The sequence below is a fragment of the Lampris incognitus genome, chromosome 2, assembly GCF_029633865.1.
Source record: "Lampris incognitus isolate fLamInc1 chromosome 2, fLamInc1.hap2, whole genome shotgun sequence".
Taxonomy (NCBI): Eukaryota; Metazoa; Chordata; class Actinopteri; order Lampriformes; family Lampridae; genus Lampris; species Lampris incognitus.
This window is the reverse complement of record NC_079212.1, coordinates 149,689,862-149,702,979: the sequence shown is the minus strand read 5'-3', so window position 1 is coordinate 149,702,979 and position 13,118 is coordinate 149,689,862. Positions and strand designations below refer to the sequence as shown.

The window sequence follows — 13,118 nt, the reverse complement described above, 5'->3', positions numbered from 1 at the left end:
TAGAGGATTGAACAATTGCAGGATCCTGGTGCAGGGTGCTGGTGCCTTTGGGGGGCTCAAAGACTGTCAGGTCCTTGAAGTCACTCCCTTGGAAGATGACGTACTCAAAGACTTCGTCGCGCGGGTGTGTGTGTGTGTTGATCTGTCAGTAGGGCGGTCTTCATTGCCAAAGGAGTGAAATTTGGCAAGAGCCACGATGGAGTTTTCAGTGTCGATGGTGTACAGAATTCCCTTGTATCGGATCTCGGCCTTTGAAGTGAGGAGTACCGGGAACCAAACCGTCTAAGTGTTTCGAAAAGGTAGTCCCATTCCACACAATCAAAGCAGCCTGTTTAAACACTGACCTGACCCTAAACCACCCCTGCAGCCTGGTTAAACACTGACCTGACCCTAAACCACCCCTGCAGCCTGGTTAAACACTGACCTGACCCTAACCACCCCTGCAGCCTGGTTAAACACTGACCTGACCCTAAACCACCCCTGCAGCCTGGTTAAACACTGACCTGACACTAAACCACCCCTGCAGCCTGGTTAAACACTGACCTGACCCTTAACAACCCCTGCAGCCTGGTTAAACACTGACCTGACCCTAACCACCCCTGCAGCCTGGTTAAACACTGACCTGACCCTAAACCACCCCTGCAGCCTGGTTAAACACTGACCTGACACTAAACCACCCCTGCAGCCTGGTTAAACACTGACCTGACCCTAAACCACCCCTGCAGCCTGGTTAAACACTGACCTGACCCTAACCACCCCTGCAGCCTGTTTAAACACTGACCTGACCCTAAACCACCCCTGCAGCCTGGTAAAACACTGACCTGACACTTAACCATCCCTGCAGCCTGGTTAAACACTGACCTGACCCTAAACCACCCCTGCAGCCTGGTAAAACACTGACCTGACACTTAACCATCCCTGCAGCCTGGTTAAACACTGACCTGACCCTAAACCACCCCTGCAGCCTGGTAAAACACTGACCTGACACTAAACCACCCCTGCAGCCTGGTTAAACACTGACCTGACCCTTAACCACCCCTGCAGCCTGGTTAAACACTGACCTGACCCTAAACCATTCCTGCAGCCTGGTTAAACACTGAACTGACCCTAAACCACCCCTGCAGCCTGGTTAAACACTGAACTGACCCTAAACCACCCCTGCAGCCTGGTTAAACACTGACCTGACCCTAAACCACCCCTGCAGCCTGGTTAAACACTGACCTGACACTAAACCACCCCTGCAGCCTGGTTAAACACTGACTTGACCCTAAACCACTCCTGCGGCCTGGTTGAACACTGACCTGACCCTAAACCACCCCGCAGCTTGGTTAAACACCGACTTGACCCTAAACCACCCATGCAGCCTGGTTAAACACAGACTTGACCCTAAACCACCCCTGCAACCTGATTAAACACTGACTTGACCTAAACCACCCCTGCAGCCTGGTTAAACACTGACTTGACCCTAAACCACCCCTGCAGCCTGGTTAAACACAGACTTGACCTTAAACCCCTCCTGCAGCCTGGTTAAACACTGACCTGACCCTAAACCACCCCTGCAGCCTGGTTAAACACTGACCTGACCCTAAACCGCCCCTACAGCCTGGTTAAACATTGGCAGCTGTTGCTAGAAAATGGTGCTTGCTAGAAAACGTCACTCTCCGGACACAGTGAAGTAGCAGTCTAGTACCTGTTCTGCTGTCACACTCTCTGGACATAACGAAGGAGCAGTCTAGTACCTGTTCTGCCGTCCCTCTCCAGACATAGTGAAGGAGCAGTCTAGTACCTGTTCTGCTGTCACTCTCACTGGACATAGTGAAGGAGCAGTCTAGTACCTGTTCTGCCATCACTCTCCTCACATAGTTAAGGAGCAGTCTAGTACCTGTTCTGCCATCACTCTCTCTGGACATAGTGGAGGAGCAGTCTAGTACCTGTTCTGCCATCACTCTCTCTGGACATAGTGAAGGAGCAGTCTAGTACCTGTTCTGCCGTCACTCTCCGGACATAGTGAAGGAGCAGTCTAGTACCTGTTCTGCCATCACTCTCTCTGGACATAGTGAAGGAGCAGTCTAGTACCTGTTCTGCCATCACTCTCTCTGGACATAGTGGAGGAGCAGTCTAGTACCTGTTCTGCCGTCCCTATCCAGACATAGTGAAGGAGCAGTCTAGTACCTGTTCTGCTGTCACTCTCGCTGGACATAGTGAAGGAGCAGTCTAGTACCTGTTCTGCCATCACTCTCCTCACATAGTTAAGGAGCAGTCTAGTACCTGTTCTGCCATCACTCTCTCTGGACATAGTGAAGGAGCAGTCTAGTACCTGTTCTGCCGTCACTCTCCGGACATAGTGAAGGAGCAGTCTAGTACCTGTTCTGCTGACACTCTCCAGACATAGTGAAGGAGCAGTCTAGTACCTGTTCTGCTGTCACACTCTCTGGACATAACGAAGGAGCAGTCTAGTACCTGTTCTGCCGTCCCTCTCCAGACATAGTGAAGGAGCAGTCTAGTACCTGTTCTGCTGTCACTCTCGCTGGACATAGTGAAGGAGCAGTCTAGTACCTGTTCTGCCGTCCCTCTCCAGACATAGTGAAGGAGCAGTCTAGTACCTGTTCTGCCGTCACTCTCGCTGGACATAGTGAAGGAGCAGTCTAGTACCTGTTCTGCCATCACTCTCTCTGGACATAGTGAAGGAGCAGTCTAGTACCTGTTCTGCCATCACTCTCTCTGGACATAGTGGAGGAGCAGTCTAGTACCTGTTCTGCTGACACTCTCCAGACATAGTGAAGGAGCAGTCTAGTACCTGTTCTGCTGTCACACTCTCTGGACATAACGAAGGAGCAGTCTAGTACCTGTTCTGCCGTCCCTCTCCAGACATAGTGAAGGAGCAGTCTAGTACCTGTTCTGCTGTCACTCTCGCTGGACATAGTGAAGGAGCAGTCTAGTACCTGTTCTGCCATCACTCTCTCTGGACATAGTGAAGGAGCAGTCTAGTACCTGTTCTGCCATCACTCTCTCTGGACATAGTGGAGGAGCAGTCTAGTACCTGTTCTGCTGTCACTCTCGCTGGACATAGTGAAGGAGCAGTCTAGTACCTGTTCTGCCATCACTCTCTGGACATAGTGAAGGAGCAGTCTAGTACCTGTTCTGCTGACACTCTCACTGCCCTTTACACACTGAAGTTCCCCCTGATTCCTTGAATAATTTGATTATGTTATGTGCCACATCAGTAAGCATCTGGATGCATCAATAAGGATCTGGATGCATCAGTAAGCATCTGGATGCATCAATAAGGATCTGGATGCATCAATAAGGATCCGGATGCATCAATAAGGATCTGGATGCATCAGTAAGGATCCGGATGCATCAGTAAGGATCCGGATGCATCAGTAAGCATCTGGATGCATCAGTAAGGATCTGGATGCATCAATAAGGATCTGGATGCATCAGTAAGCATCTGGATGCATCAATAAGGATCTGCATGCATCAGTAAGCATCTGGATGCATCAGTAAGGATCCGGATGCATCAGTAAGGACCTGGATGAATCAGTAAGCATCTGGATCCACTTGTTTTACCTGTAGGGTGTTTGTGCTGCTGTTTCGTGCTACAGTAATGCAGTTTAGATAGGGTGTGATATGCTGGGGCATGCTGCACATATGTTTACATATTTTATTGTTATTTCTATTTCTTAGTTTATCTTCTATTTATTTCTGTTTTCTTGTATCTTGTTAGTTTTTAATTTTTCTTTACTCGAGCATGAGTGTCTGTAACAGGACCCAGTTTACCCTCGGGGATGAATAAAGTATTCTGATTCTGATTCTGTATGCGTCAGATGATTAGTTACATGTTGGAAAAGCAGCAGCAGGAAGTGTACACTTGTTTTCTCCTGCCCCTTCTCACCTACTCTTAAGTTGATTCAGCTACTAGACATTACACACTCACTTCCCACTGTACTGTGTAGTTCCTGTACTGTGTAGTTACTGTACTGTGTAGTACACTGTACTCTATAGTTCTCTGTACTGTATAGTTCTCTGTACTGTGTAGCTCACTGTACTGTGTAGCTCACTGTACTGTGTAGTTCTCTGTACTATGTAGTTCTCTGTACTGTGTAGTTCTCTATACTGTGTAGTACACTGTACTGTGTAGTTCACATTCAATGCAAGTTGTGCTGCACACACAACACAAACTCACCCAGTGTGAACAATGAGAGAAAAGTAACACATGACAACACACAAGAGAACGAAAGACACCCATGCACATTTCAACAAGACCGTGCAAAGCCTCATTCTGCACACGTTACAAAGCCACGGCTGCAGAAGAAGAGGGTGCAGGTGCTGGACTGGTCTGCCTGCGGTCCCGCCCTGTCCCCAGTAGAGAATGTGTGGTGCATTTTGAAATGAAAACACGATGAAGAAGGTGCTGTACTGTTGCACAGCTTCAGACTTTGCAGAAAGAATGGGAGGAAATTACCCCTGAAACACTTCATCATGTGGTGTCTTCGGCCCCTTCATGTTTTTCAATGTTGTGAAAAGGAAGGGTGGTAAATGGTAAATGCTTTACTGTCCCAACTTTTTTTTTAGATATGTTGCAAGAATGAAAATTGAAATGTTTTGTTTTGAAAAAATAAAAATCATGAGCTGAAACATCAGATAATGTGCTGTTGTGTTGTTTTCAATGTAATACTGGTCAACGATAATTCAGTAATCACTGTTTTCAGTTTTAATTTTAATTTAACATACTGTCCCAACTTTTTCTGGTTAGGGGTTGTAGGTCAGATTTGACATTATGTGACATCAGCATGTCTCCTGTCTCTCCTTCGATAGGCAGTTCACTGTGCTGTCAGACAGAAAGAACCCATCAAGGCCCAACAACCTGGACAAATGCAGAAAAGAGTTCATAAAGAAGAACTTGGTAAGACCTGCTGTAGTCCGGTTTAATGTGTTATAACATGATTTAGTCTAGTTTAACGTGTTATAACCTGCTTTAGTCTGGTTTAACGTGTTATATAATCTGCTTTAGTCAAGTTTAATGTGTTATAACCTGCTTTAGTCCGGTTTAATGTGTTATAACCTGCTTTAGTCTGGTTTAACGTGTTATATAATCTGCTTTAGTCAAGTTTAATGTGTTATAACCTGCTTTAGTCTGGTGTAACATGTTGTAACCTGCTTTAGTCAGGTTTTACATGTTATAACCTGTTTTAGTCCGGTTTGATATGTTATATAACCTGCTTTAGTCTGGTTTAACGTGTTATATGACCTGCTTTACCCTGGTTTAACGTGTTGTAACCTGCTTTAGTCTGGTTTAATGTGTTATAACCTTTAGTCCAGGTTAACATTTTTTAACCTGCTTCAGTCAGGTTTAACCTGTTATAACCGGCTTTAGTCTGGTTTAACGTGTTATATTACCTGCTTTAGTCTAGTTTAACGTATTATATAATCTGCTTTAGTCCAGTTTAATGTGCTATAACCTGCTTTCGTACGGTTTAACTTGTAACCTGTTTTAGTCCGGTTTAATGTGTTATATAACCTGCTTTAGTCCAGCTTAATGTATTATATTATCGGATTTAGTCCAGTTTAATGTGTTATAACCTGTTTTATTCCGATTTAACGTGTTATAACCTGCTTTAGTCCAGTTTAACATGTTATATGACCTGCTTTAGTCCGGTTTAGCATGTTGTAGCCTGCGTCTGATTTAACGTGTTATAACTTGCTTTAGTCAGGGTTAACTGTTATAACCTGTTTTAGTCCGGTTTAACATGTTGTATAACCTGATTTAATCCGGTTTAATGTGCTATAGCCTGCTTAAGTCCAGGTTAACATGTTTAACCTGCTTCACTCCGGTTTAATGTGTTGTAACCTGTTTTAGCCCGGTTTAACGTGCTATAACCTGCTTTAGTCCGGTTTAACGGGTGATATGACCCGCTGTAGCCCAGTGTAATGTGTTATAACCTGCTTTAGTCTTGTTTAACATGTTATATAACAGGCTTTAATCCGGTTTAGCATGTTATAGCCTGCTTTAGTCCAGTTTAACATGTTATAACCTTTTTTATTCCGGTTTAGCATGTTATATAACCTGCATAAGTCCGGTTTAATGTGTTAAAACCTGCTTTAGTCCAGGTTGACATTTTCTAACCTGCTTCAGTCCGGTTTAACGTGTTATAACCAGCTTTAGTCTGGTTTAACGTGTTATATAACCCGCTTTAGTCTAGTTTAACGTATTATATAATCTGCTTTAGTCCAGTTTAATGTGTTATAACCTGCTTTAGTACGGTTTAACTTGTTGTAACCTGTTTTAGTCTGGTTTAATGTGTTATATAACTTGCTTTTGTCCAGCTTAATTTATTATATTATCTGATTTAGTCCAGTTTAATGTGTTATAACCTACTTTAGTCCGGTTTAACGTGTTGCAACCTGCTTTAGTGTGGTTTAACATGTTATAATGTGCTTTAGCCCGGTTTAACGTGTTATAATCTATTTTAGTCCGGTTTAATGTGTTATAACTTGCTTTAGTCCAGATTAACATGTTGTAACCCGCTTTAGTCCTGTTTAACATGTTATATAACATGCTTTGGTCCGGGTTAATGTGTTATAACCTGTTTTAGTCCGGTTTAATGCGTTATAACCTTCTGTAGTCCAGTTTAATGTGTTATAACCTGTTTTATTCAAATTTAACGTGTTATAACCTACTTTAGTCCGGTTTAACATGTTATATGACCTGCTGTAGTCCGGTTTAGCGTGTTGTAACCTGCGTGTGGTTTAACGTGTTATAACTTGCTTTAGTCAGGTTTAACTGTTATAACCTGTTTTAGTCCTGTTTAACATGTTATATAACCTGCTTTAGTCCGGTTTAATGTGTTATAACCTGCTTTAGTCCAGGTTAACATGTTTTAACCTGCTTCACTCCGGTTTAATGTGATATAATTGGCTTTAGTCGGGATTAACGTGTTATATAACCTGCTTTAGTCGAGTTTATTGTATTATACAATCTGCTTCAGTCCAGTTTAATGCGTTAAAACCTACTTTAGTCCGGTTTAATGTGTTGTAACCTGCTTTAGTCTGGTTTAGCATGTTACATTCTGCTTTAGTCCTGTTTAACGTGTTATATAACATGCTTTGGTCCAGTTTAATGTGTTATATAACCTGCTTTGGTCTGGCTTAGCATGTTATAGCCTGCTTTAGTCCAGTTGAACTTGTTATAACATTTTTATTCCGGTTTAGCATGTTATATAACCTGCATAAGTCCGGTTTAATGTGTTATAACCTTCTTTAGTCCAGGTTAACATTTTTTAACCTGCTTCAGTCCGGTTTAACCTGTTATAACCGGCTTTAGTCTGGTTTAACGTGTTATATTACCTGCTTTAGTCTAGTTTAACGTAATATATAATCTGCTTTAGTCCAGTTTAATGTGCTATAACCTGCTTTCGTATGGTTTAACTTGTTGTAACCTGTTTTAGTCCGGTTTAACATGTTATATAAACCGCTTTTGTCCAGTTTAACATGTTATACCCTGCTTTAGTCCAGGTTAGCATGTTATAACCTGCTTTAATCTGATTTAACGTGTTATATAACCTGCTTTGGTCTGGTTTAAGGGGTTATAACCTGCTTTAGTCCGGTTTAACGTGTTGTAACCTGCTTTAGTTTGGTATAACCTGCTTTAGTCTGTTTTTTTGCGTTATAACCTGTTTTAGTCCGGTTTAACATGTTATATAACCTAATTTAGTCCTGTTCAACCTGTTATATGACCTGCTTTAGTCCGGTTTAACTTGTTGTAACCTGCGCCTTGTTTAATGTGCTATAACCTGCTTTAGTCAGGTTGACATTCTGTAACCTGCTTTAGTCCGGTTTAATGTTGTAAAACCTGCTTTAGCCTGGTTTAACGTGTTGTAACCTGCTTTAGTCCAGTTTAATGTGTTATATAACCTGCTTTAGTCCTGTTTAACATGTTATAACCCGCTGTAGTCCAGTTTAACATGTTATATGGCCTGCTTTAGTCCGGTTTAACGTGTTGTAACCTGCTTTATTCAGGTTTAACGTTTTATAACCTGTTTTAGCCCGGTTTAACGTGCTATAACCTGCTTTAGTCCGGTTTAATATGTTGTGTAACCTGCAGTAGTCCAGTTTAATATGTTATATAACCTGCTTCAGTCTGGTTTAACATGTAATATAACCTACTTTAGTCCGGTTTAACCTGTTATAATCTGCTTTAGTCCAGTTTAGGGTGTTATAATCTGCTTTAGTCCGGGTTAACCTGCTTTAGTCTGGTCAACGTATCATAACCTGCTGTAGTCCAGTTTAACATGTTATGTAACCTGCTTTGGTCTGGTTTAACATGTTATAACATATTTTAGTCCGGTTTAATGTTATATAACCTGCTTTAGTCTGGTTTAATGTTTTCTTATATAATCTGCCTTAGTCCAGTTTAATGTGTTTCGTTAGTCTGGTTTAACATGTTATAACCTGCTTTAGTCCAGTTTCATGTGTTATAACCTGCTTTAATCTGATTTAACATGTTATATAATTAGCTTTAGTCTGGTTTAGCGTGTTATATAATCTCTTTAGTCCGGTTTAACGTGTTGTATAACCCGCGTTAGCCTGGTTTAACATGTTATATACCCTGCATTCGTTACATGACATTACAGTCATTTAGCCAACGCCATTATCCAAAGCGACTTACAATAAGAGCATCATTTAACGTAGGAAATCAGGAGAACTACTAGTCATCAGAGGTCATAAGTGCATCTAAACAAGCATCTAAGAGCAAAACCAGTGCTAAAGTAAAAGCGCAAGAAAGAGATTTTTTGTTTTTGTAATGAGTGAATACAATAAGTGGTAAGAACAAGTAACAGGGTAGTAGTTCTTGAAGAGGTGAGTTTTCAACCTGCGCTGAAAGATGGGCAGTGACTCGGCTGTCCTGCCATCAGTGGGGAGTTCATTCCACCACTGTGGGGCAGGACAGAACAGAGCCGTGACCGGGTCGATCGGCAGCAGGGGCCTCTGAGCGACGGGGCAACCAGGCGGCCCGAGACAGCAGAGCGAAGTGGTGGGGCGGGGGTGTAGGGTTTGACCATGGCCTGGAGATAGGAAGGAGCTGTTCCTTTCACTGCCCTGTAGGCCAGCACCAGAGTCTTAAGCTGGATGTGAGCAGCTACTGGGAGCCAGTGTAGGGACATGAGAAGGGGAGTTGTGTGGGAGAACTTAGGGCGGTTGAACACCAGACGAGCTGCAGCTTTCTGAACAAGCTCCAGAGGTCTGATGGCCGACGCCAGGGCGCCAGCAAGGAGGGAGTTGCCGTAGTCCAGCCGGGAGATGACCAGAGCCTGGATGAGCACCTGTGCCGTCTCGTCGGTGAGGAATGGGAGAATCCCCCTGATGTTATAGAGGAGAAATCTGCAGGAGCGAGCAACCGATGCAACGTTTGCAGCAAACGACAGTTGGTCGTCCAGGATCACACCCAGATTCCTCACAGTCCGAGTTGGCGTCATCACGGTGTTGTCAATGGTGATGGCCAGGTCTCGGTGCAGGCAACCTTTCCCCGGGAGGAACATCAGCTCTGTCTTGTCCAAATTGAGCTTCAGGTGGTGTGTCGCCATCCACTCTGAGATGTCAGTCAAGTACGCAGCAATGTGTGTCTCTACTTGTGTGTCAGAGGGAGGAAACATGTTTAACGTGTGATAACCTGCTTTAGCCCTGTTTAACATGTTATTATCTGCTTTATTCTGGTTTAACATGTTGTAACCCGCTTTTGTCTGGTTTAACATGTTATATAACCTGCTTTAGTCTGGTTTAACATGTTATGTATATAACCTGCTGTAGTCCAGTTTAATGTGTTACAACCTGGTTTAGTCTGGTTTAATGTGTTCAAACCTGCTTTAGTCCAGTTTAACATTTTATGTAATAATAATAATAATAATAATACATTTTATTTGTGGGCGCCTTTCAGAGCACTCAAGGACACCTTACAGAAGACAGTAAAAAACCAGCAGCACTGTATCAGACAGCATAAGAACAAAACAAAGCAGGGTAGACAATAAAAAGTTAACACAACAGATAAGTATACAATCATCATCTGCACACAACTCAATGAAGCATGGATCAGACTGAATATGCCAGTTTGAAAAGGTGCGTTTTGAGATGGGATGTGAAGGCTGAAAGAGAGTCAATGTTGTGAATGTCTTGTGGGAGAGAGTTTCATGGGCAGGGGGCAGAATGACTGAAGGCTCTAGACCCCATGGTAGTCCAGCGGGCCGATGGTGTGGTGAGTTGGAGAGCAGAAGAGGATCTGAGAGTGTGGGAGGGCGTGTGGATATGAAGGAGTTCAGAAAGATATGAAGGAGCTAGGTTATTAAGGGTCTTAAAGGTGAGGAGCAGGATCTTGAAGTCAATACGGTATTTAACAGGGAGCCAGTGGAGTTGCTGAAGAGCAGGAGTGATATGATCTATGGAAGGAGTTCTGGTAATGATACGGGCAGCTGAATTCTGGACCAACTGAAGCTTATGAAGACACTTGAGGGGAAGACCAAAGAGGACAGAATTACAGTAGTCAATACGGGATATAACCAGGGTGTGAGTGAGTATGGCGGTGCTGTTAGGTGTAAGTGGCGGCCGAAGACGATTAATATTGTGTAGGTGGAAGTATGCAGACCGAGTAACATTGTTGATGTGAGCTTCAAAAGATAATGTGCTGTCCAAGATGACACCCAGACTCTTAACCTGAGGCGTTGGGGGAACTATAGAATTGTCAATAGTCAGAAAAAAACTATCAGGTTTAGCCTAAGTAGATTTAGTGCCTACTAGGAGGACCTCGGGTTTATCACTATTAAGTTTGAGGAAGTGGTATGAAAACCAGGATTTAATTTCTAGGAAGCAGTCAGAAAAGGAAGTGGGTGGAAGAGTGGAGGTAGGTTTGGTGGATAGATAAAGCTGGGTGTTATCCACGTAGCAGTGAAATTGAATGCCAAATTTCCTGAAAGTGTGGCCAAGAAGTAGTAGCTGAATAATAAATAGGAGGGGTCCCAATACAGAGCCCTGGGGAACATCAGTGTGTTAAATATGGTGGAAAATATTGGGGCCAGTTGTGCTGCACAGTGGCTCAACAAAGCAGGACTGATGCCGGCTGGCCCTGCTGCTTTCCTAATGTTCAGCTTCTGAGTGTAGCTCTCACCTCATCCCCCTGGATGCAGAAGGGTGGCATTGGAGTAGGAGTAGGGTGGTTGGCTGGTGGAATAGGATTTTCAACCCTTGCATACAACTCGTTCCATTTATCTGGGAAGTTATGGTCATTATCTGGAGGGGAGTCGTTTTTTTTTTAATGTAATCTGTCATTTTCTCAAGATTTTTCCATGTTGCTCTGGAGTTACTGGAAGAGAATTGTCTTTTGAGTTTTGTTGCGTAGCTGGACTTTTCTTTTCTTATTGCAGCGCGCAACTTATATTTGGCTGCTCTGTATTCATCCCTGTTTCCGTTTTTGTACACCCAGTTCTTTTCTTTGTGTAGGAGGTGTAATTCTTTGGAGAACCAGGGTTTTTTTATTGCCATAAATGTCATTGTTTTGGTAGGGATGCACATTTCTTCGCAGAACTTGATGTTTGATGTCACTGTGTCAATGAGTTAATTGAGGGAGTCGCAAGCTGCACTAAATATATTCCAATTAGTGCACTCAAAGCATGCTCGAAGTATTTCAATGGCATCCATGGACCAGGACCTGACAGATTCGGTTGTTTTGTTTTTTTAATATATATACGCTTTATTGATTTACAGGCAATGTTCCTTGATATCCAGGTACTGGGAAAATATTAACACAGAGCTTAGCTCAATTTTCCACAAAACTGTAAAGCTGGAACCAGGTTTGTTTCTGCTGAATATACCTATGGGGCAGTTCTCTTTGTCCGCTGGACAGCTGACTTTAATGGGTAAACTTCTACTTCTAATAAGATGAAGCATGCTCCTCCAGTAGAAGAGAATGCATCTCCCTTAGTCACTGCAACCACCCTCAGTCACACAGTGGTACAGAGAGGCGTTAAAGTTTTTCCTATGGAACACCTCTGTGCTACATTAAATGGTAATGACAACTTCTTGTATAATATTTTGTAACCCTTCCTTTATATTCCTGGTGATCTTGTTGGCCTACTGCAGAAAGGGTGCACTCACTTTGTTTTCCCAAATGAGCCATAGACACCGCTTTTTCTTTCCTTGACATGCTACTAATGTATGCAAATTAATTCATATGTTATGTTAATGCAACCCATGTATGTTAACTGATTTATTTATTCTTGTTTTGCAATTTGATAATATCTATGCTGTTTGTGTAAAAATTAATAAGATATTATTTAGAAAAATAAAACCAAGATTTCTGGCTGGGGAACTTTGGGAGATCACACAGTTGTCTAGAGATACCGTTACTTAATCATAATGGTGACTTTGTTAGGGAGGGCTGCGTTTTTGTTTTTTTGTTTTTTTAGAATTAAGTAGTAACAAGTTAGATGATATCCAATTTTCACTGTGGACAAGCATGCCTCTAAATTTCTGATATGAGAGTGATTGTCTGACTTATCACGTACATACAGCTGAGTATCATCCATGTAGCAGCAGAAATTTGTTCCATGGCTGCATATAATTTGGCCAAAGAGAGATGTAAAGAGAGAACGGCAAAAGACCATCAACTGAGCCCTGGGGTACACCATATTTCACTGCAGAGAATTTAGATGTAACATTACCATGGAAGACACGCTGATTTCTATCAGATAAGTAAGACTGCAGCCAAGACAGAGCCAGGCCTGAAACACCTAGGTAGTTCTCTAGGTGGTCTAAAAGTATACCATGATCAAGTGTGTCAAAAGCTGCACTGAGGTGAAATTGGAATCCATAGCAAACAAAATGTCATTCACCACTTTTGTGAGTGCAGTTTCAGTGGAATGACAGGCTATGAATGCAGATTGAAACAGTTCAGAGGTGGGAAAGATAGACGAAAAGTTGTTTAACTACAACTCTTCCCAAAATTTTGGAAAAGAAAGGTAAGTTGGAGATTGGTCAATAGTTATTGAGAACCCAAGATCAAGATTTGGTTTCTTTAAGAGAGGTTTAACTATGGCAGTTTTAAAAGTAGTAGGAACAGCGCCAGCAGTAAC

General features: G+C 42.7%; 1 protein-coding gene across 1 annotated transcript in view; it reads left to right on the top strand.

Moving 5' to 3' along the window:
- The window catches only part of fer1l4 (fer-1 like family member 4), a 222,256-nt gene that overhangs the window by 99,486 nt on the left and 109,652 nt on the right, over positions 1-13,118 (top strand). Inside the window, exon 19 of the mRNA XM_056301923.1 lies at positions 4,819-4,906. Within this exon, the coding sequence (XP_056157898.1) occupies positions 4,819-4,906 (88 nt within the window). The remainder of the gene's footprint in view (positions 1-4,818; positions 4,907-13,118) is intronic.